Raw genomic sequence first — 22,788 nt, forward strand, 5'->3', positions numbered from 1 at the left:
TATGTCTTTATATCTAGTAACATTTTTATTTCAAGTCTGTTTCATCTGATATTAGTATGGATACCCAAACTTTCTTGTGGTTGTTATTTGCATGATATATATTTTTTATCCATTTATTGCAATCCATTTGTATCTTTGTATCTAAAGTGTATTTCCTGAAGATAGCATATAGTTGGATCATGTATTTTATTTATCCAGGCTGACAGTATCTTCCCTTTTATTGCAATGTTTAATCCATTCACATTTAATATTGTTATTGTAATAGCTGGATTTACGTCTGCCATTTTACTTTTTGTTTTCTATATCTCATCTTCTTTTGTTCCTTTGTTACTCCTTTCACTGCTTCCTTTTGCATTGAGTGCTTTTTCATGCAACATTTCAGTGAGTTGACTAGTTGAAGATCTTGAGATGAAATCATTCTGGATTGAGGGCCCTAAATGCAATGACTAGTGTCATTGTAATAAGGGAAGAGTATATGCAGAGACATACAAAAGGAAGAAGGCAGAAGGCATGTGAAGACAGAGGCAGAGACGCAAGTACAAGCCAAGGAACACATATGATAACTGGGAACCACAAGAAGCTGGAAGAGGCAAGGAAGGACTCTGTCCTAGAGCCTTCAGAGGGAGCATGCCCTGCTGACACCTTGATTTCTGACTTTTATCCTCCCAAACTGGAAGAGAATAAATTTCTGTTCTTTTCAGCCCCTCAATTTGTGGTAGTTTGTTACTGCAGCCCTAGGAAATAAATACAAACCTTTTCTTTCCTTTAATGATTTTTTTCACCTTATCTCTTTGAGTTATATTCTGATAACTTATCAGAATTGACTTCAGATTTATAATAATTTAATTCCAATGAGGTATAGAAATGTTACTCCTGTAGAGCTCTAGCCTACTTTCACTTTTTGTTGTATCAAAATTATGTATATTGCATCTGTTAATATTACAAATCCAACCGTACATTGTTATAATTATTACTTTAACCAACTATAGTAACTTCCTTAGCTCCATACAGCTTTACCAAAATCCATCTGTTCTGTACAGTTGTTGGCAGATAGATTACACATGCATTTGTATACATTCTATGTCTAACAATACATTATATGAATATATTTTATATAATTGTTTTTTAAATCCAGAGAAGAAAGGAGAAAAATGTGCACTTTTGCTGTTATTTATAATCACTTAATTACCTTTATGGTGCTTTTTGATTTTTTTGTTTGTGAATTTGAATTACCTTCTGGGTTTACTTGCTTTCACCTAGAAAAGCTTCCTCTGGTACTTCTTGTAAGGCAGGTACACTAGCGACAAATTCTCTCAGGTTTTATCTGGGAAAATATTTATTTGACCTTCACCCCCCTCCCCCCAATTTTTGTATTATGGTAAAATCCCCATAACAAAATTTACTGTCTTAACTATGTTTTTTAATTTTTTTTAACGTTTCTTTATTTTTGAGACAGAGAGAGACAGAGCATGAACAGGGGAGGGGCAGAGAGAGAGGGAGACACAGAATCCGAAACGGGCTCCAGGCTCTGAGCTGTCAGCACAGAGCCCGACGCGGAGCTCAAACTCACGGACCATGAGATCATGACCTGAGCCTAAGTCGGACGCCTAACCGACTGAGCCACCCAGGTGCCCCCCATCTTAACTATTTTTAAGTGTACAGTTTAGTGATATTAAGTATGCTCACAGTGTTGTGCAGCTATCACCAGCATCTATCTCCAGAATTCTCTGTCTTCAAAAACTGAAATTCTATAGCCGTTAAACAGTAACTCCTCATCCCCACCTCCCCCCAGCCCCAGATGGCAATCAGCATTCTTTTTCTGTCTCTGTGATTTTGGCTGCTCCAGGTACCTCATATAAAGTATATTATACAGTATTTGTCCTTTTGTATCTGGCTTATTTCACTTAGCATAATGTTTTCAAGTTTGATTCATGTTGTAGAATTTCCTTTCTCCTTAAGTCTGAATAATATTTCATTTAGGTGTATATCACATCTTCTTCGTCCATTCATCTGACATTTGAGTTGCTTGCACTTTTAGGCTACTGTGAATAATGCTGCTAGGAACATGGATATATGAACTATCTCTTCACGATTGTACTTTTCATTCCTCTGGGCATATACCCTATTTCACCTTTATGTTTGAAAGAATTTTGCTGGATATAGAATTCCTAGTTGACAATTTTTTTTCTTTGAGTAGTTTGAATTTGTTATTCCATTACCTTCTGGCTTTCATTGTTTCTGATGAGAAGTCAGCTGTTAATCTTATTATGGTTCCACTGTGAATGGCCACTTGTTTTTCTCTTGCTGTTTTATAGATTTTCCTCTTTGTTTTTGATTTGCAGCATTTCTACTATACTGTGCCTGTTTGTGGATCTTTTTGAGTTTATCCTGCTTGGAGTTTATCCTGCTTGGAGTTTGTTGAGCTTCCTGAATGTAGAGGTCATTGTTTTTTCAATTAATTTGGGAAGATTTCAGCCATTATATCTTCAGATATGTTTTCCTCTCCTTTTTGTATCTCCTATCTTGGTACTCCCATTATGTGTATGTTGGTGTGTTTAATGATATCTCATATTACTCTGAGAATCTGTTTTACTTTTTTCTATTTTTTCCCTTTTTGTTCTTCAACTTGAATAATGTCTATTGATCTATCTTCAAGTTCACTATTAGTTCTTCTGCCAGTTCGCATCTGCTGTTGAACCCCTCTAGTGAGTTTTATTGCAGTTATACTTTTCAACTTCAGAGTTTTCATTTTTTTCTATCTAATTTTCATCTTTTTATTGATAGTCTCTATTTGATATGATATTGTTATTCCTTCCTTTATTTCTTTAATTATGCTTTCCTTTAATTCTGTGAACATATATATAATGGTTGTTTTGAAGTCTTTTTCTATTAATGCTGGTATCTGTTCACTCTCATTTGCAGTTTCTCTTGCTTTTTCTCCCCTGTACCCTACCCTGTCCTAACCACAGAAAGTATGAGTCATACTTCCCTGTTTCTTTTCACGCATCATAAGTTTGTTGTTGTTGGAAACTAGACCTTTTAGGTACCATGTTTTAGGAACTTGGGGTACTGATTTCCCCCTCTGGAGCTTCTTGTTTTTATTTGCCTGTTTATTTGTTCAGGGACTATTTCAGTGAAGTCTGTTTCCCTCCGGCAGTGTTAAATCTTCTGACATTGCTCCTCAGGGAGGCACAGCTTTGGGTATGCCCACAGTCACCCTTGAATGACAGTGGTATTGGTACAGCTCTCTTCCTTTCTTTCCTGCTCTATACCCAGCTGTTGAACTCCACTAATTGTTGGCTGATTGCCCTATTATTTTCAACAATGCCCTAGGGCAGAAGTTGCTCTAAAAACTAATTCAATCAAATTCTGGCTTATTTGAATAGTTTCTGAAGTTAGTGTCTAATATTTGTTCAGACCTTAGGAGGGCTTCTATGTCTTCTGGCAGATTGATCCTTTCATCCCTCTCTGTCTCTAGAATTTTTCTTTGTTCAGAAGTCTATTTTATCTGCTTTCTTTTGATTTATGTTTGCTTGATATATCTTTTACTATTCTTCTAATTTCAACCAGCCTGTAGTTTTATATTTGAAGTGAATTTCTCATAGACATATTTTTAAATCCACTCTGCCTATCTCTATGTTTTGATTGGTATAATTAGATAATTTACATTTATGTAATTATTGATATGTTATGGCTTAAGTCTACCGTTTTATTTATTTTAATATGTTTGTTCTCTATGGTTTTTTTCCATATTTTCTGTCTTTTCCCATCTTCCTGTGTATTATATTAGAATTTTTTTAGAATTCCATCTTGATTTACCTAAAGTGTTTTGATTGTAACTTTTTACACACTGTTGTTAGTGGTCATCTAAGTATTACATTATATATATGACTTATCACAGTCTACTAGTGTGATTACCTCATCATTTGAAGTGAAGTGCAAAAACCTCACCCCTCTTTACTCTTCTCATTTATACTTTTCTATCTACATTCGGAACCACATCAGGCAGGATTATAATTTTTGTTTCAACCCTCAAACATAATTTAGAAGTCTTAAGAGGAGACAGAAATTTTATTATAATTACACTCATTTTTAAAATTTATTCTTGATGGTCCTAGATTCCTTCTTTTATCATTTTCTTTCTGTTGCAAGAACTTCCTTTAGACATAGTTTTTGGATAAGTCTGCTAGCAACACATTCTCTTATTTATTTATTTATTTATTTAATCTGAGAATGTCTTGATTTCCCTTTGATTCCTAAGGGATATTTTCTCTGGATAGGATTCTGGGTTGATAGTTCTTTTCTTTTAGCACCTGAAATATGTATTTCTTCGTTCTGTCCACCATGGTTTCTGTTGAGGAATCTGCTGTTATTTGAATTATTTTTTTTTCTTTTATTTTAGAGACAGAGTGCAAGTTGGGGAGAGGGGTAGAGGGAGAGAGAGGGAGCGAATCTTAAATCTTAAGCAGGCTCTGCACTCAGCATGGAGCCCAACATGGGGCTTGATCCCAGGACCCTAGGATCAAGAGTTGGAGACTCAACTGACTGAGCCACCCAGGCGCCCCAGAATTGTTCCTTCACTATAGGCAAATATTATTTCTTTCACTGTTTTCAAGTTTTTTGTCTTTTAGAATTTTGATGTCTTCTAGTCTTTTAGGATGAAGACTATGTCTTGATGTGGATTTCTTTGGGCTTCTCAGTTTGGGTTTCATTTTTTTTAATATGTAGATTTAAGTCTTTTGCTGAATTCAGAAAGTTTTCAGCTATTATTTTTTTTTAAATACTTTTTCAGCTTCCTACCTCTTTGTTTCTTTCCTATACCCTGATGACTTAAGCGTTAGGTCTTTTATTACAGTCTCACAGGTCTTTGAAGCTCTATTCTTTTGACTTCTACTGACTTATGTTCATTGGCTGTTTCTTCCGGCTGGAGTAGAGCATTTATTGTCTGAATGTTTTGTCTTGTTAAACTACTCCTTTCCTGGTCCTTTGGCTGGAACAGCAGCCAACAAATATGTTTGTGCCCTGTCGTATTTCCAGGTTTCCCACTTCTTCAGCTCCCAGTCTGGTTTATGTGACACAGAAAGGAAACCCAGGCAACTTGCCACTGTGTTGTTCCTTGGGCCCTGAGTTCCTTAAACGGTTTGTCTTCTTCTTTTCACCTTTCAGAACCTTCTTATATTTATTTTCTGTGTCACGTCTATGGATTTTAGTTGTACTTAGTATAAAGAATAGGGAAAAGTATGTCTGTTCCATTTTCCCAGAAGCCTAAGTCCATGCCTTTTTCTCTTCCTTTTTTTTTTTTTAAAGTTAGCTTTGCTCTTTATGAAGGTGAATTTTCTTTTAAGAGGCAAGCTGCCCAATATAGCGTCCCACATTTGAATTTGTCTAATCCTTCCTCATGATTTAGCAAACAGTTTCAACAAGAAGGCTAGGTAGGTGATGCTGGGTGTCTCATCACATCACCTTAAGAGGCGTGCACTGTTAGGTGGCCCACCAGGTAGTCATGGTAAGTTTGAGCACTTTGTCTTCCTTTCTGTAATTGATACATTGTGGAGTGAAACCTTGACATCATGTGAACATCTTCTTCCCCAAAAAACAACCTTTTAGTCAATGGTTTTAGCATGTTTTGGTGCATATATAAGATTTATAAGATTTTAGGGGGTGATTCCCCCCCATAATTCTGTCATTTCCTTTACATTTATTAGCTCTTTCATTCTGTAAAGAAGAGCTTTATCTTTCTGTCCTTTTATTCTTTTTTTAGTATCAATACATGTTTTAATCAGTGTCTTATAGTTCACTATTGTCATTTTGTTGTTGTTGTTGAAATTGTCCCAAATAAGTAAATTGAGCTCCTTCAGGTTCACCCCATTGTCTGTGTGACATGGTCCTTTTAGTCTTTGGGCAGCTCCTTGATTTCTGGGCCCCCACAAGATATCCCAGACTCTTTTGTTAATCCCATAGTCCATACCTGGAACCAGCTATTTTTCCAAGGAGCCCTGCTAACTTTTAGTAGGAATTGTATTTAGAAATGTAGATAAATTCGGGGCGCCTTGGTGGCTCAGTCAGTTAAGCGACCGACTTCGGCTCAGGTCATGATCTCACGGTCTGTGAGCTCGAGCCCCGTGTCGGGCTCTGTGCTGACAGCTCGGAGCCTGGAGCCTGCTTCAGATTCTGCGTCTCCCTCTCTCTCTGCCCTTCCCCTGCTCATGCTCTGTCTCTCTCTGTCTCAAAAAAAAAAAAAAAAAAAAAAAAAAAAAAATTGAAAAAAAAGAAATATAGATAAATTCTAAGTGGGACGAGTGGGAAGATAATGTACTGAATTAAAGTAGTCATTCATAGTCATAACTGCTCCTGTTGGTGAAAGTTAAGGAGGTAGAGTTTAGTATGATAGTAATTTGTGAGCTGTGTCTCCCCTACAGGACGGGACTTCTTGGGGGCCAAGCTAGTATCTTTTCCATTTTTATATTCACAGTGGTTAGCATAGTTTCTAGAGCAGAAGAGGCACTTAATAATTATTTGGACTTAAACTGTGCTAACTGAACTCATAAACTATTCATCTTATAACTCTAATATTTTTCTAATTTTCTAACTCTGTAGAGAAATAGTAAAGGATCTGGAAAGAAGCTTTGCAGTGGACATGTTCATTGGCTGTGGGCAAATTATTAAATGTTTCAGAACTTGTTTGTCTTGCTGAATGGTAAGTGTTTTATTGGCTTCTGAATACTAAAAAGGCTACAACAAGATCTGAGGCTGTTTTGTTAGGTAATAGTAAGGCAGTGGGACATGACTCACTGTGAATGACTGTTGAAGGTGACTGTCCAAGCTTTACATCTCACCCTACAGACGGGTAGTGTACAACTAACCAGGATTCAGCCTCTACGTAGGAGACCTAAGGGTTTTCTTTTGCTGACTGGCACTCCTGCCCAATTGCTTCGTTTTAAGCCAGTTGCTCGATTTCTTTTCCTCATTTTTACCTGGAAAAGAATGTGTGACAGTATCCTAAACAAAATGAATTAAGATGTAATGAGAAAAACCATATAAAATCCTTTGATATGTAATAATTAAATGAAATCTGTATTATAGGCACAGAACTTAGTCATTATAAGTAGTAACAAAGGAAGCCTAACGTCATATTCTAGGGTTTGTTTTCATTCAGAGGAGTCGTAGCATGGCATTTTAACAAGCGTTCCAAATGAAAGGGTGGTTGCAGCCTGAGTCTAGCATTTAGACTGTAATAATAATGGGACTGCAAGGTCAGAGTTTGTTCAGTCTCCTTTAAGTGGGTTTTGGCAGGAGGCACATATAAAGTGGGTTTATTTATAACCTGCATTTTGAGTGTAAAGAACAGAAGCTAAAAGGAAAGACTAAAATATTAAACGTATTTATTAAGTAAAGGGTGTGTGTGTGTGTGTGTGTGTGTGTGTGTGTGTGTGTGTGTGTGTGTTTTATGATTAGGAAGAAAACTTTATTCCTTTACTATTGGCAAAGTTAGAGGTATTCCATGACAAGTGCTTTTTTGAACGTGAGTGAAATCATATGGTATTTGTCTTTCTCTGACTAACTTATTGCTTAGCATAGTACTCTCTAGCTCCATCCATGTCACTGCAAATGGCAAGATTTCATTCTTTTTGTATGGCTGAGTAATATTCTATTCTCTCTCTATATATATACCCATTCATCTGTTGACGGATATTTGGGCTGTTACCATAATTTGCCTATTGTTGATAATGCTGCTATAAACAAAGGGTGCATGTATCCCTTTGAATTACTGAAAAATGTTTTTGTGTTCTTTGGGTATATACCTATAGTGCAATTGAGGAACCTCTATACTGTTCTTCAGAGTGGCTGCACAAGTTTCCATTCCCACCAACAGTGCAAGAGGGTTCCCCTCTCTCCGCATCCTCGCCAACACCTGTTGTTCCCTGTGTTGTTGATTTGGGCCATTTTGACAGGTGTGAGGTGACATCTCATTGTAGTTTTTGATTTGCATTTCCCTGACGGTAAGTGTTGGTGAACGTCTTTTCATGTGTCTGTTGGCCATCTGGATGTCTTCTTTGGAATTGTCTGTTCATGTCTTCTGCCCGTTTTTTTTTTTTTAAGTTTTTATTTTATTTCCAGTTAGTTAACATACAGTGTTCTATTAATTCTGCCCATCTTTAAATTGGATTATTTGGGGGTTTTTGGTGCTAAGTTTTTAAAGTTCTTTATATATTTTGGGTACTAACTCTTATTCAGGTATGTCATTTACAAATACTTTCTCTCATTCCATAGGTTGCCTTTTAGTTTTGTTGATTGTTTCCTTTGCTGTGCAGAAGCTTTTTATTTTGATGTAGTCCCAATAGGTGATTTTTGCTTTTGTTTCCCTTGCCTCAGGGAACCTATCTAGAAAAAAGTGGCTATGGCCAATGTCAGAGAAATTACTGCCTATTCTCTCTTCTAGGATTTTTATGGTTGCAGGTCTCACATTTAGGTCTTCAATCCATTTTGAATTTATTTTTGTGTATGGTGTAAGAAAGTGATCCAGTTTTATTTTTTTGCATGTTGCTGTTCAGTTGTCCCAACACCATTTGTTGAAGAGACTGTCTTTTTCCCATTGGATAGTATTTCTTGCTTTGTCAAAGATTAATTGAACATATAATTGTGGGTTTGTTTCCAGATTTTTCTATTCTGTTCTATGGATCTAGGTGTCTGCTTTTGTGCCAGTACCATGCTGTTTTGATTACTGCAGTTTTGTAATATAACTTGAAGTCCAAAATTGTGATGCCTTCAGCTTTGCTTTCCTTTTTCAAGATTGCTTTGGCTATTCGGCGTCTTCTGTGGTTCCATACACATTTTAGGATTGTTTGTTCTCGTTCTATGAAAACTGCTGTTGGCCTCTTGATAGAGATTGCATTAAATGCGTAGATTCCTTTGGGTAGTGTAGACATTTTAGCAGTATTTGTTCTTCTAATCCTTGAGCATGGAATGTCTTTCCATTCGTTTGTGTCGTCTTCAGTTTCTTTCATCAATCAGTGTTTTATAGTTTTCAGAGTACAGGCCTTTCACCTCTTTAGTTAGGTTTATTCCTAGGTATCTTATTCTTTTTTGGTGGTGTGTCATTCTTTTTGATGGTTGAATTCTTTTTGATGGTTAGATATACCCCCCTTTAGCCAATATCCTACTGACAAAGATTTGAATTATTTTTTTAATTATAAACAATACTGCAGTAAGCATCACTTTGTGTATGTATATGCCCAGTTATGTATTTGGATCAAGACTTGCTATTTAGGAGTAGAGTTACTGAGACGAACATTGTGGATATCGAAGATTTTGCCAATTTTCCTAAAAAGGTGATCAAATTCACAGTGGCTGAGAATATCTCTGCCCAAATTATATCGGGTGCTTCCTCTTCTACACTCTCTAAGCACCCTATAGGTCTCCTCTGTAGCACACCAGAATTGCATTTAAATGATTACATACTGGTTTAAAAATTTTCCCTCTCTCCCCTTATTCACACCCTAAAAATATAAGTTCTTTGTGGACAGGAACATTGTTTTTCTATTATATTTGTATCTCTGTTATTATATTATTATATTTGTATCCAATATAATTCCTTACACATAATGTATACCCATTAAGTGATAAATATTTCCCCATACCCTTGTTGACACTTGGTATTATCAATGTTTGCCAGCCTGACAAATACAGCAAATAAAGGTCATTATTTTACTGTGTATTTTAAAATTATTAATCAGTGTGAAAACCCTTTCATATGTATCTATCGATCTATCTATTTTAAAGTTTATTTATTTTGAGAGACAGCGAGTGTGAGGGGGGAGGGTCAGAGGGAGAGAGAGAGAGAGAGAGAGAGAGAGGGAGAGAGAGAATCAGAAGCAGCCTCCACACACTGTCAGTGTGGAATCCGGTGTGAGGCTTCATTTCACGAACCACGAGATCATGACCTGAGCCAAAATCAAGAGGCCGCCGCTTAACCAACTGAGTCACTCAGGCACCCCTCACATAGATTTATAATAATTTATATTGTGTGTTTTTTGAAAAGTTTTTTTTGTGTGTTTTTGTTAAATTTTTATTGTGGGGGGGGAGGGGCAGAGAGAGAGGGAGAGAGAGGGTCTGAAGCAGGCTCTGCACTGACAGCAAAGAGCCGGATGCGGGGCTTGAACTCACGAACCGTGAGATCATGAGCTGAGCTGAAGTCAGCTGCTTAACCAACTGAGCCACCCAGGCACTCCTATGTTGTATTGTTTTTCTTATTTTTTAACTCATTATTGAGCCCTTTACACTTCAATGCGATACTAGGACTGTTGTGCGTATTTTTGTGTGGTTTGTTGCTTGTCTTTTGAATTTGTTTATGGTGTTTTTGACCATATAAAAGTTTAAAGATTTTTACGTAGTGAAATTATAAACTGTTTCTTGTGGCTTTGGAGTTTATACCATGTTTGGAAAGGTATTTTCCATTCTATGGGTTTAGATTTTTATCTAGTACTTTTTGATAGATATACTGAATCTATATTGTCATAATATATAATCATTTCTTATTCAACTGTTTGCCTTTACTAATCATTTTGCAGTAGTTTTCTGGGTAAATATATATTTAATGCTTACTGCCAGTTCTTATGATGAAACCTCTCTGGATAGTTGGCTTGGTTAATACTTGTTGTCTAGAAGATTCCTCAATATAGTTTTTCCTGAGTTCTTCCATGTTCAAAACTGTTCATCTATGATCTTTATTCTTGAGAGTCTGTTTGGTTGATTATAAAATCCTTGGTTTATGTTTTCCTCCATGAGTATCTTCAATATGTTACTCTGCTGCCTGCTATCAAAGTCTGATGACAATTTTCCCCCTTGTAAGTGACTTGGTTATTTTGCCTGGATTCTCAAAGGACTTAAAAAAAAATCCTTAGGGGTGCCTGGGTGGCTCAGTTGGTTGGGCGTCGACTCTTGATTTTGACTCAGGTCATGATCCCAGGGTCGTGGATTGAGCCCACGTCTGGATCCACACTGAGTGTGGAGCCTGCTTAAGATTCTCTCTCTGTCTCAAAAGACAGATACCATATGTTTTCACTCTTATGTGGATCCTGAGAAACTTAACAGAAACCCATGGGAGAGGGGAAGGAAAAAAAGAAAAAGAGGTTAGAGTGGAAGAGAGCCAAAGCGTAAGAGACTCTTAAAAACTGAGAACAAACTGAGGGTTGATGGGGGGGGAGGGAGGGGTGGTTGGGTGATGGGTATTGAGGAGGGCACCTTTTGGGATGAGCACTGGGTGTTGTATGGAAACCAATTTGACAATAAACTTCATATATTGAAAAAAAAAAGATTCTTTCTCTGTCTCCCTCTGCCCCTCCCCCGACTTGTGCTCTCCTAAAATTAAAAAAAAAAAAAATCTCTCTTGGCCATTCTGCATTGACTTTTCTGGGTACACAGTGGACATTTTCTTTTTTTTTTTTTTTTAATATATGAAATTTATTGTCAAATTGGTTTCCATACAACACCCAATGCTCATCCCAAAAGGTGCCCTCCTCAATACCCATCACCCACCCTCCCCTCCCTCCCACCCCCCATCAACCCTCAGTTTGTTCTCAGCTTTTAACAGTCTCTTATGCTTTGGCTCTCTCCACAGTGGACATTTTCAATATATAACTTCATGTCTTTCTATTTGTTCAGAAATGCTGTTCTGGTTTTCTTCTGTTTCATGAGCCTGTCTCTCTAACATGCCTTCACTCTCTGTAGGGGTGTTGGTCTGCTCAATATTTTCTTTTTTTCCTATCATACCCTAGTGTGGGATTGACCATGTATCCTTTCTGTTGCTCTCAGGCCAGATGGAAGCAGTGGGGCAGGATAACTTTCCCAGCTTTGAGCCTCCTGAGTTCTCTCTCCTCTTGTTCTCACCAGGTATTCAGGTCCATGGCCTTGGGCTTTAGTGAGATGTACAGGTTATGTTTTCCTCCTCTACTTTTACCTGGATCTTCTCTTTTCCTTTGTCCCTAATATCCTTGTCATGCCTGGCCTGGAGCGTACTCCCTCAGTGTGGGCCTGTGTCCTGGAAGGGAGCTTTCCTTCATTAGATTTGAGTTCAGAGGGCTGCAGACAGCGACAGCGGCTGGTTGCCATGGTTTCTTCCTTAGTCTCCCTCCAGTTCCCCATGGTTGTTGGGATGGACCAAGCTTCCTAGGGCTGTATTCTCTCCCCTCCCACTGTGGTGCATTGCTCTGATATGGTGACTGTAACAGTGGGCACAGATGCTTTTGAGATGGTGACCCCACCTTCCAGGGTCATCAGTATCCTGCAGGATGTCTAAGTTGGCACATCTCAACTCTGAGCATGGTCCCTCAGCTCCATCCAGGCAGAACTGGGCACACGTGTTCATAGTTTGTGGTTTAGGACCATGGTGATTTTCCTGCTTTATCTGAGATGATGCCTTTCTTCCCTATGACTTGGGTTGATGGTCACAGGAGAGGAGAGTGAAGCAAAATAACTCTTACTCATTTTCAGTTAGAAGCTGATTTATATCTCATGCTACATGATCCAGTTTTTCTCTTCCTCCCCTCTCTTAATTGGAAGATATACTTATATGTTTATAATTCTTCTGTTTGTTACCTTTTTACCTTTAAACGATATGCTTCAAACACCCTTCTCAGTTTTTCACCTTGAGGAACAATTTTTCAATATGCCTTTCTGAAAAAAAATAATAAAATAATTGGCATTCTCCTTACTCTTCAGTATTTGTGACCCTTTGGGAATTCTTGTTATTATTGTCGAGTTCATATTATTTTACATTGTTCCCTTTTCTTTCTAGACTTCTTAAAATTGTATTCAGTTTTGTAGCCATAGTTAATAGAGGTTATTAGACTTAATCATATGTATAAGCATATGATTAAGTCTAATAACCATAATATATATAATCATAATATATATATGTATGTTTTTATTTAAATTCCAGTTAGCTAATATGCAGTATAATATTAGTTTCAGGTGTACAATATAGTGATTCAGCACTTCCATACGTCACCCTGTGCTCATCATGACAGGTGCATTCCTTAATCCCCATCACCTATTTAACACATCCCCCCACCCACCTCCCCTCTGGTATCCATCACATTGTTCTCTATAGTTAAGAGTGTTTCTTGGTTTGCCTCTCCCTCCCTCCTCCTTTGCTGATTTGTTTTGTTTCTGAGATTCCCATATTAAATTTCACATATGAGTGAAATCGTATGGTATTCTGACTGACTTTCTCACTTAGCATTATACTCTCTAGCTCCATCCATATCATTGCAAATGCAAGATTTCATTCTTTTTTATAGCTGAGTCTTTTTTATAGCTCTGTGTGTGTGTGTGTGTGTGTGTGTGTGTGTGTGTGTGCCCATACACATATATCCCACAACTTCTTTATCCATTCATTAGCCATTAGACACTTGGGCTGGTTCCCTAATTTGGCTTTTGTAGGTGCTGCAGCTATAAACATTGGGGTGCATGTATCCCTTTGAATTCGTCTTTTTGTATTCTTTGGGTAAATACCGGGTAGTGCAATTGCTGGATTATAGGATAAATCTATTTTTAACTTTTTGAGGAACCTCCATACTGTTCTTCAGAGCGGCTGCATCAGTTTGCCCACCAACAGTGCAAAAGGGTTCCCCTTTCTCCACATCCTTGCCAACACCTGTTGTTTCTTGTGTTGTTGATATTAGCCATTCTGACAGGTGTGATATCTCATTGTAGTTTTGATTTACATTTCCCTGATGTATCTTTTTATGTGTTTGTTGGCCATCTGTATGTCTTCTTTGGAGAAATGTCTGTTCGTGTCCTCTGCCCGCTTTTTATTTGGGTTATTTATTTTTTGGGTGTTGAGCTGTATAAGTTCTTTATATATTTTAGAAACTAATTCTTTACCAGACACGTCATTAGCAAATATCTTTTCCCGTTCTTTAGGTTGGCTTTTAGTTTGTTTAGATTGTTTCCTTCAGTGTGCAGAAGATTTTACTTTGACGTAGTTTCAATAGTTGATTTTTACTTTTGTTTCCCTTGCCTCAGGAGGCATATCTAGAAAGGAGTTGCTACAGCTGATAGACTTAGTTATATTTAGATATAACTGTGCTCAACTGGTTCAGTGCTACCACTAATTTTGTTGATATTGAATGCCCCCAACCACATGTTCTAGGTGCTTGGATATACAAGTGAAAAAACAGACAGAAATTCCTGGCCCCTGGAACGTATGTACAATTGGGGGCCGCAGACAATGAGCCTGATAAATGAGGAAATGAGATAGCACGTTAGAAGGGAACAAGTGCTGAACATGGAGATAAAAACAGAATAGTGTAAGTAAGGTCCAGCGTGCCAGGAGAGATAGGTTAGAATTTTCAAAAGAGTGGCCATGAAGGGTCCTACTGAGAGGTGACATCTGAGCGAAGCCCTGGAATAGGAAAGGGAATTAGTTAAATCATGCTGGTGGGGGAAGCACCTGGAGCAAAGGCCTTGAGGAAGAGCATTCCTGATGTTTGGGGGTAGCAAGGAGGCTGGGAACTCCAGCGCAGGGTAGGAGACATGGTCACAGGGGTCAGGAGGGCGTGTGTGGGCGCCTTGTAGACCAGTGCACAGACTGCACTTCACCCTGAATGAGATGGGGAGCCACTGGAGGGGTCTGTTGAAGGTGGTACATGGTCACTGTGTCTGCCATGTTGAGAGGGGACTGTGGGGGACATCAGCGGAAAGAAGAGATGAGTTAGCTTCTTGCAAGAATACCATGTGTCGCTAGATGGGACCAGTGTGGTTTCACGCAGTGAACTTTCCCTTAATGAGCACATTATTTACGTCTAGGTTTTTTTTTTTTTAATTAAAAAAATTGTATTTATTTTAGAGAGAGAGAGCAGCAAGTGCCAGCAGGGGAGAGGGGCAGAGGGAGAGAGAGAGTCTCCAACAGGCTCCATGCTGGGCAGGAAGGCTCAATGCCATGATCCTGGGATCATGACCTGAGCTGAGAGCAAGAGCTGGACACTCAAGCGACTGAGCCATCCTGGCGCCCCACATTTAACTTTTAATTGGTTGGACTATGACTGCATTTTTCTAAAGGATTCTTGAGTGCTATGATCTTTGAGTTCCGTTTTTGGTTTCCTTTAAATATGCGTGACATTCTAACTTGGGAAAGAATTCTTGAGTCCCTTCTTTCATTCAACACTCCCCTGGCTGGCGTTGCTCCTTTGTCTTCTGTCATCTAACGTTGTGGAGAAGACTGGAGGAAATCGCAGAGTCTAACTTGCCTCCTGATTAGGGGTAATCTGTTGCTTCTGCTTCATTGTTGGCAGTTATTTCTTTGCCCTTAAGCACCCTTTAACTTTGTTAGGATATGTCCTGTTTTGATTGCACTCTTCCTGATTTTTCAGCTTGTGGATTGAAAAGTATTTAATTCAGAATTAGCAATTATGTGGATGTCACATCTTTATCTTCCATATTTAGCACCTTTCTAACCACTTTCATCCTTGTTTTCTTCTATTCCATTTCCTCAAATGAGTCTTCTATTTCACTGGCTTTTTTTTTTTTTTATTTCACTGACTTTTTTAGCATTTGGTTTCACTTCTTGCTCTTCCTCATGGAACATTTGTTCATAATGTGACGGTGTTAACTATTTTCCTCTATTTATGTCCTTTTCATCTCCTACTATTGTCTTATGAGCTCTCCTGTGATGCCTCATTTCCACCGTATCTTTCCTCAGGTGCGGGGAGCAGGGACCTCAGGAGGATAGTCCTTGCTTCTGCTTCTCACTCAGTTCAGAGAAATCTCTAACTTGCTCAAGATCTAGAGAAGTATCAATTCTTGTAATCCTTCCTCAATTTTGTTCAGTGAATTCTTGTCTCTGGAAGATAGTCTTTGTATCTGTTACCCAGGGGGGAGGCCATTCTCTACTTCCTTCATAGGTTAATTTCCTTCTCTATTTTGGCTTTAACCGAAGGGGAAAGTAAACGTGACTTTAAAAAAAAAAAAAAAACACAGCTTGAAATTTTCATTTTGTGAAAAAGTAACAGAACCATATATAAAATTCAACATGTTCAAAAGGAGATATAGGTGAAAAGACATCTCCTTTCTGCCTCTGTTCCCTGTTCCCCAGGTCTCAGCCCCAAAAAGAATAAATCTGTAGAATATATTTCTAGAGTGGAATTGCCTTGTCATAGGACATATGCATTTGTCAATTTCATGAATATTGCTCTATTGCCCTCCATAGATGTTATCAATACACATCCTATTAACTAAAAGTGAAAGTGTCAATTTTCTCACACAGTCACCAACACAGTGATGTGTAACAAACGTTTCAAATTTTTGCCATGCTGATAGGTAAAATATGTTTATAGTTTTAATTTGCATTTCTTTTATTAAAAGTGAGATAGAGAATTTTATGTGTCGATGAGCCATTTGTATTTTCTGTGAACTGTCTGTTCATTACTTTTGCACATTTCTATTTTGGATTATTGGTGGTTTTCTTCTTGGGTTTTAAGGTACCCTTGTGTATAGGAAAATTTACTCTTTATCTGGATATGAGTCAACTGGTTTTTTCTCAGTTCATTCAGTGGTGTTTGTTTAACTGTGTTTCTGTCATGTTTTAGGTATTTGGCTTGTATGTAGTTGATTTTTTAATAGCTTCTGAGTTTTCATATTATAAATTAAAAGATCTTCCATATTATGACTTTAAAGATTCTCTTGCATTTTCTTCTGCTAATTATTTTAGTTTTTTTCTTTAAAATATTTGGTATTGCTGGAATCATTTTTGGTATAAAGAGTAAAGTAGGGTGTCCAACTCTGTTTTTTCCAGATGCCTGTCCAAATGTCTCATACTGTTTATTGAATACATTCATCCTTTCCTGTGGAATATCAGTTTTATCATATATTAAATATATGTATATTCCTTTATCATATATTAAGTTAATTAAATATATATGAATATATTTATTCATATATATTAAATTAAAATCATATGTAGTTGGGCCTAATTCATGGTTTGTCGATTCTGTTGATCTCTTTGTCTATTCATGTACTAGTATCAAACTTTTAAAAATTTAGGCCTACAATTTTTTTAATACTAATTCAATAGAATTACCTCAGAGAGAAATCATGTTGATGAATTTAGTAGTATCTTCATAATAAGATGTTTTACGTGATTCTTCTGCTAATTCAGTGTTAGGACACACATTTATTTATGTGCTTTGGGTTGATTTTGCTGATAAAAGTAAGGACTTTTGGTTGATCATTCTACATTCTCTTACTCTGGCCCCCCAGTGATATAGGAAATAAATTTGCAGGATTGGCAGAGGAAATTAGGATTTTTTTTGTTCTGGAATATGTTGACACTAACTCGAGCTCATATGGGAAGCTTTATCCTCCCTTAGTTAAACTGGCCGTGGGTATTCTTCAGGAAAAAAAAAAGTTACTACTAATTTTTAGATTAATGTATGCATGAGCTGGTAAAGAGGAACTTTATAAGCACAATTTCAGAATTATAGAAATGTTATTGTTATTATGATCTTACAGGTTTGCTGACTGCTTTACTGAAATAGTGCATGGGAAAATATAGCACAGCATTTCCCAAATAAGCAGTTGGGCATTTCTTTAAAGCAATCATAATTTAAATTCTGCCTTAAACTTGTCAAATTCTTTAAAAAAAAAAAAAACATAATGTTTATATAAGCATTTGTTTTAGTGCTTTCTCTTGCTTTGAACTTTTTCATTCATTTTTTTTAATTCAACAAACACTTTCTGATTACCTGCTCTATGCTAGATAAAATTCTAGGTACTGGTGGCCAGTGGGAAATGAAAGAGACATGGAACCTGCTCTCAATGAGTTTATGATCTAGTGAGAAGACAGGCAATAAATAATAAAATTCCAGGTTGTAATCAGTTATTATGGAGAAAATAAAGCAGGGTGGTATGATAGTGAATGACCTTGCGGGCAATATCCAGTAATAGGCCAATGTCGTCATACTTACAACTTGTTACCATTTATTAGAGGGGTGATGTGGGATAATGGAAAAGGCCTGGACTTAGGTGAGATCCCACGCAAATATCAGGTTTTCTACATGGCAGTTGTGTGAGCTGGAGCAAATTACCTGACCTCTCCTATCCCTAGTTTCCTCAGCTGCCCTGAGGAGAAAAAATAATACCTGGCCTCCCGTGGCTTTTTGAGAATCAAATGTGACAACTGAAGCAACAAATCCTAGAGAAGTGTTTGACCTATAGTCGTTGCTTTAAAAATAGTAGCTAAAGTATTACTAGCTTAACACCTTCTTCGTTAAAACTGCAAAAATAAGAAATTTCTCCATGATTTCATTAGTTTTAATATTGTGGGCCTAATAAGGCGTTTCGAAGAACGGCCCCTTTAAATAGCCATCCGTTGTCTCTTACCACGTGTCTATTACCATCCGTGTCTAATACCACGTTGTCACCATGGTAATGGCTAAAATGGGGACTTGCTGGTATCCGCGCATTCCTTTCCATGAATTGTCATGGTTCAATGTTCGTCTACTGTTGGTCAAATTTTGCTGAGGTCATTAAAAGCAGAAAAGGAACTACATTTGTGTTTAACATCATCTTAAAACAAATTTTAGTAGAGCTGGAAGGCACTACGTCAAAGAATCTAGACGCTAAAGTGGAGTTCCAGTTTGGAAACACGAGCGCTAGCACAGTTTCACCTGTTCCACACTGAGGAATATGACCGACTACGATTCAAAGACATTTTAACATCTCATCCATACCACTAGGGATCCAGGCAGGGATCCTTCTAGGCCGCAGACTGGCAGCAGGGCAGGGCTCCAAGATACCAAGTCCGTCAGGGCTACTGATGGGTACTTCTCAAAGGGGAGATTCTGAGGACAAGCTGAAGTCATACTTATCTGAGAAGCAGCCCAATCAGATGCCATCCCCAGGGAGGAGTAGGGTTTATGAGAGGTTCGGGAAGAGGAAAGCAGGTAAGTCAGAATGACAAGCCTACAACAGGCCAGGGAGACATAGCAGGGATCTTCCTACAACACGAGAAGGTAGGGAGGCTGGGATAACAAACTGATTTGAGATATGTTCCTCAAGGGGTCACATCTATATTTCTAACATATGGTGTGTTGCTTATCTATTTTCCCTGGAGACAGGAGCACATTGGATAGCACCCATTCTCTCCTCTTTTCTTTCTCTCTCAAGTAAAGAGGTCCTTCCTCTGGCCCAAGTCAATGGACAAGGGATTCTACCAAGACCTTTGTCACCTTTGCCCACGAAAATCCCCTACTCTGATCTCTAACTGTTGACTTCCTTTCATGGTGAACTTAGGCTGACCCTGCTTCCTTTATATTTCATTTTCTCCTTAATTCTGTGACCCTCTAACTCTGTCACTCTATAAACTTTATTCTTTAAAAAATTTTTTAAAGTTAGTTTTATTTTTGAGAGAGAGAGAGGGGTGTGGGGAGAGAATCTTAAACAGACTCCATGCTCAGCATGGAGCCCAACACAGAAGACCCCACAACCCTGGGATCATGATCTGAACCAAAATCAAGAGTCAGATACTCAACCGACTGAGCCGCCAAGGTGCCACTATATTTTATTCTTGCTAAATTGAACAATGACTCTGTAGGGGTATGTTCATCCCCTTGCTGGACACTTCCACTGAATGTCTTAAGCATTTCCAATTCAGCATGAATTGAACTCATTGTCCACTTATGAGATGTGATGATTTTAAAATATATCCACTCATTCTTTATACCTTTCCTTTCAAGAGGCAGAGCTTACTTCCCCTGTCCTTGAATGTGGGCTAGGCTTAGTGACCTTCTTCTCATGAATGAAATAAGGCAGAAATGGTGGTCTGAGACTTCAGGGTTATTAGGGATATTGTGGCTTCCTCCTTGCTCTCTGTTTCTTGGATCACTTGGTCTGGGGGATCCCAAGTGCCATGAGAAGGATGTTTAAGCAGCCCTATAGGGGGGTTCACTTGGAAAGGAACTGACCTCTCCTGCCAACAACCAGCACTTACTTGCTAAGCATGTGAGTGAACTCTTTGGAACTCCAGCTCCAGTCAAGCCTTCGGGTGATGTGGCCCCAGCTGACATTTTGATTGCAACCTCATGAGAGGCCTTGAACTAGAACAACCCAGCTGAACCCTTCCTAGATTCCTAACCTACAAAAACTGTGAGGTAATAAACATTGGTTGTTCTAAGCTGCTAAACTGTGGGTAATTTGTTACGCAGTGATAGAGAAGTAGTACACATGGTAAATCTCAGCAAGTTGTGCCCAAACCAGGAAACTCCCTCTTCCTCCCCTGAATCCGAATCCTAATCCGACTGATGATCAAGTCCTGTTATTTCCATTTAGGTATCTTTTGATTCAGCCTCTTTTGAATTTTGTTGTCACTCTCTTAGATTTATTATTTCTCGTCTGAACCGTTAAAATTGCCTGTTAACAGGTTCCTCGCTTCCGGCTCTACTCCCTTGTATTTGTCCTCCACACTGCCGTCAGAGCAGTCATTCTAAAATGGGATTCTGATCGTTTTGCGTCTCTGCTTAAATTGTCCTCACAGACTAAGGGTTACCAAGTTCAAACACCTCAGCAGTGCAGGCAAAGCTGTTTGAGGTCTGATCCCTGTCTCGCTTTCCAGCTTTATCTCCTATCTCTCATGCAGGAGAGGGTTCAGCCATCACAAAAATGCTTGTTTATATTGCTTTGCAACATTTCAGTGTCATTTTCAAATACACAACGACATATGAAAATTTCATTTAATTTGTTTAAAAAATTATTTTAATGTTTATGTATTTTTGAGAGAGACAGGGAAAGCAAGTGGGGGAGGGGCAGAGAGAGAGGGAGACCTAGAATCCGAAGCAGGCTCCAGGCTCTGAGCTGTCGGCACAGAGCCCGACGCGGGGCCGGAACCCACAAACTGTGAGATCATGGCCTGAGCTAAAGTCAGACGCTCAATCAACTGAGCCACCCAGGTGCCCCAAATTTATTTAATTTGTAATGAAAACTGCCAACTGCTGGGGAGGTCAAACTCATGGCGACTTAGGTACTTGCATTGCAGTTTGATCCTATCAAGTTACCCTAACATCTGAGCGTTCAAAAGAAATCGTGACATTTCGGCGAAGATTCAGGCTGCTCTAAATATTGATTTCTGACATGTACGATGTCAGCCAGTCATTTGAGATTACAGAAATGGTCTTTACCGGCACTCTCGATGCCATGAAGAAACAGTTTTATATTGTTCCTCATTTCTAATGCCCATGTGAGTGCCTTTCCCCTTAACAGCCTGTATATTCGAGTAGAAAACAAACCCTGGTACTCAGCGTCCCACCTCACATTGAAAAGACAGATTGGGGGCGCCTGGGTGGCGCAGTCAGTTGGGCGTCCGACTTCAGCTAGGTCACGATCTCGCGGTCCGTGAGTTCGAGCCCCGCGTCGGGCTCTGGGCTGACGGCTCCGAGCCTGGAGCCTGTTTCCGATTCTGTGTCTCCCTCTCTCTCTGCCCCTCCCCCGCTCATGCTCTGTCTCTCTCTATCCCAAAAATAAATAAACGTTGAAAAAAAAAAAAAAGACAGATTGGCCATGGCTGTAGTTTGATTCAAAATGTTTATCCCTTTTTTCAGTACTAAATGAAGATCAGATTATTCAGATCAGCAGCCCTCCTGCAAGAAAAAGAGCAGTGGTGTAGACTGGTGTTCAGTTACACTGTGTGTAACAGCTCCTTTTCTTCCTGGCTGGACTCCTACCAGGTCCTCCATCAGCGCAGGTCCCTGGGTCCTTCTCCACCGAGGACCTTAGCCCTCGAATATGAGCCTCAGACATGAAAGGTACTGATTCATACCCTGCTCAGAGGTTTCAGTCAATGGTAAACTGAAATTATCTGCCTCAGATCTCACTCCAGCTCACAATGATCTCACTCAAGCTCACAATTCCTCTTCCGTATGGCCTGCCATTGGTATTCCTTGGTGTCCAGTGTGTTATTTGATAGAGGAGTTTTGCTAATATCTTGTTCTGTTTTCTTTCTGACCAAAACATGTATCATTAACCTTGGGGCTGTTCTTAAAACAACAACAACAACAACAACAACATTTCCTTAGTGTGTGTCTGCGTGTGTTTTATGTCTGAGGAGTGCAACTTTAAATGATGCCTTGGTAGTTTCAGTCTTTTCCTTTGGTGATGAATGATTCAGTTTGGCACTGAGATACATTATTCTGCCCTTGAGGAAGAACTTGGTTGGTTTACCAAAGAGGCCATTGCACTTCGATGGCGACATGGAAGGCACAACATGGTTTACTGCTACCGTTCCAGCAGCTTCCCGAAAACAATAAAGTGCTCTAGCCTCAGGAGCAAATGGATGAATGGCCCAATAAATTCCAATTTTTCAGTCTTTGCCGTTATACCTCTTATTTGCACTTCCCTTTTTAAAAATGGTTATTTATTTATTTTGAGAGAGAGAGAGCGAGAGAGAGCAGGAGAGGCAGGGAGAGAGGGAGACAGAGAATCCCAAGCAGGCTTTGCACTGTCAACACAGAGCCCAAGGTGGGAACCATGAGGTCATGACCTGAGCCTAAACCAAGAGGCAGATAGATGCCCAGCCGACTGAGCCACTCAGGTGCCCCTGCGCTTCCCCTTTTTAACAGCCTATATGGCATACCACTTGACACAGAGGGCAGAGATCTCTCTATCTTGCATTTGAGTTCATTCGATCGTGATCCTTATCATTGTTAAGAGTTCTATTTATATCACTCTCAACCCAACTTTTACATTTCAGTGAGCCACTTTGCTTTATTAACTTTCCTGAACTTACATAATGCTACAAAA

General features: G+C 38.8%; 1 protein-coding gene across 6 annotated transcripts in view; it reads left to right on the plus strand.

Annotated features, from left to right (window-relative positions):
- Positions 1 to 22,788, plus strand: part of SPECC1 (sperm antigen with calponin homology and coiled-coil domains 1) — a 285,514-nt gene that overhangs the window by 20,904 nt on the left and 241,822 nt on the right. Inside the window, exon 1 of one of the 6 annotated variants that reach the window (XM_040453087.1) lies at positions 6,598 to 6,697. The exons of the other annotated variants lie outside the window; for them this stretch is intronic. Coding sequence (XP_040309021.1) covers positions 6,695 to 6,697 — 3 coding nt within the window. The 5' untranslated portion in view covers positions 6,598 to 6,694. Of the gene's footprint in view, positions 1 to 6,597; positions 6,698 to 22,788 lie in introns of those variants that run through there. 6 annotated transcript variants of the gene reach the window in all.

This window comes from Herpailurus yagouaroundi, unplaced genomic scaffold, assembly GCF_014898765.1.
Source record: "Herpailurus yagouaroundi ecotype Mexico unplaced genomic scaffold, PumYag 208, whole genome shotgun sequence".
NCBI lineage: Eukaryota > Metazoa > Chordata > Mammalia > Carnivora > Felidae > Herpailurus > Herpailurus yagouaroundi.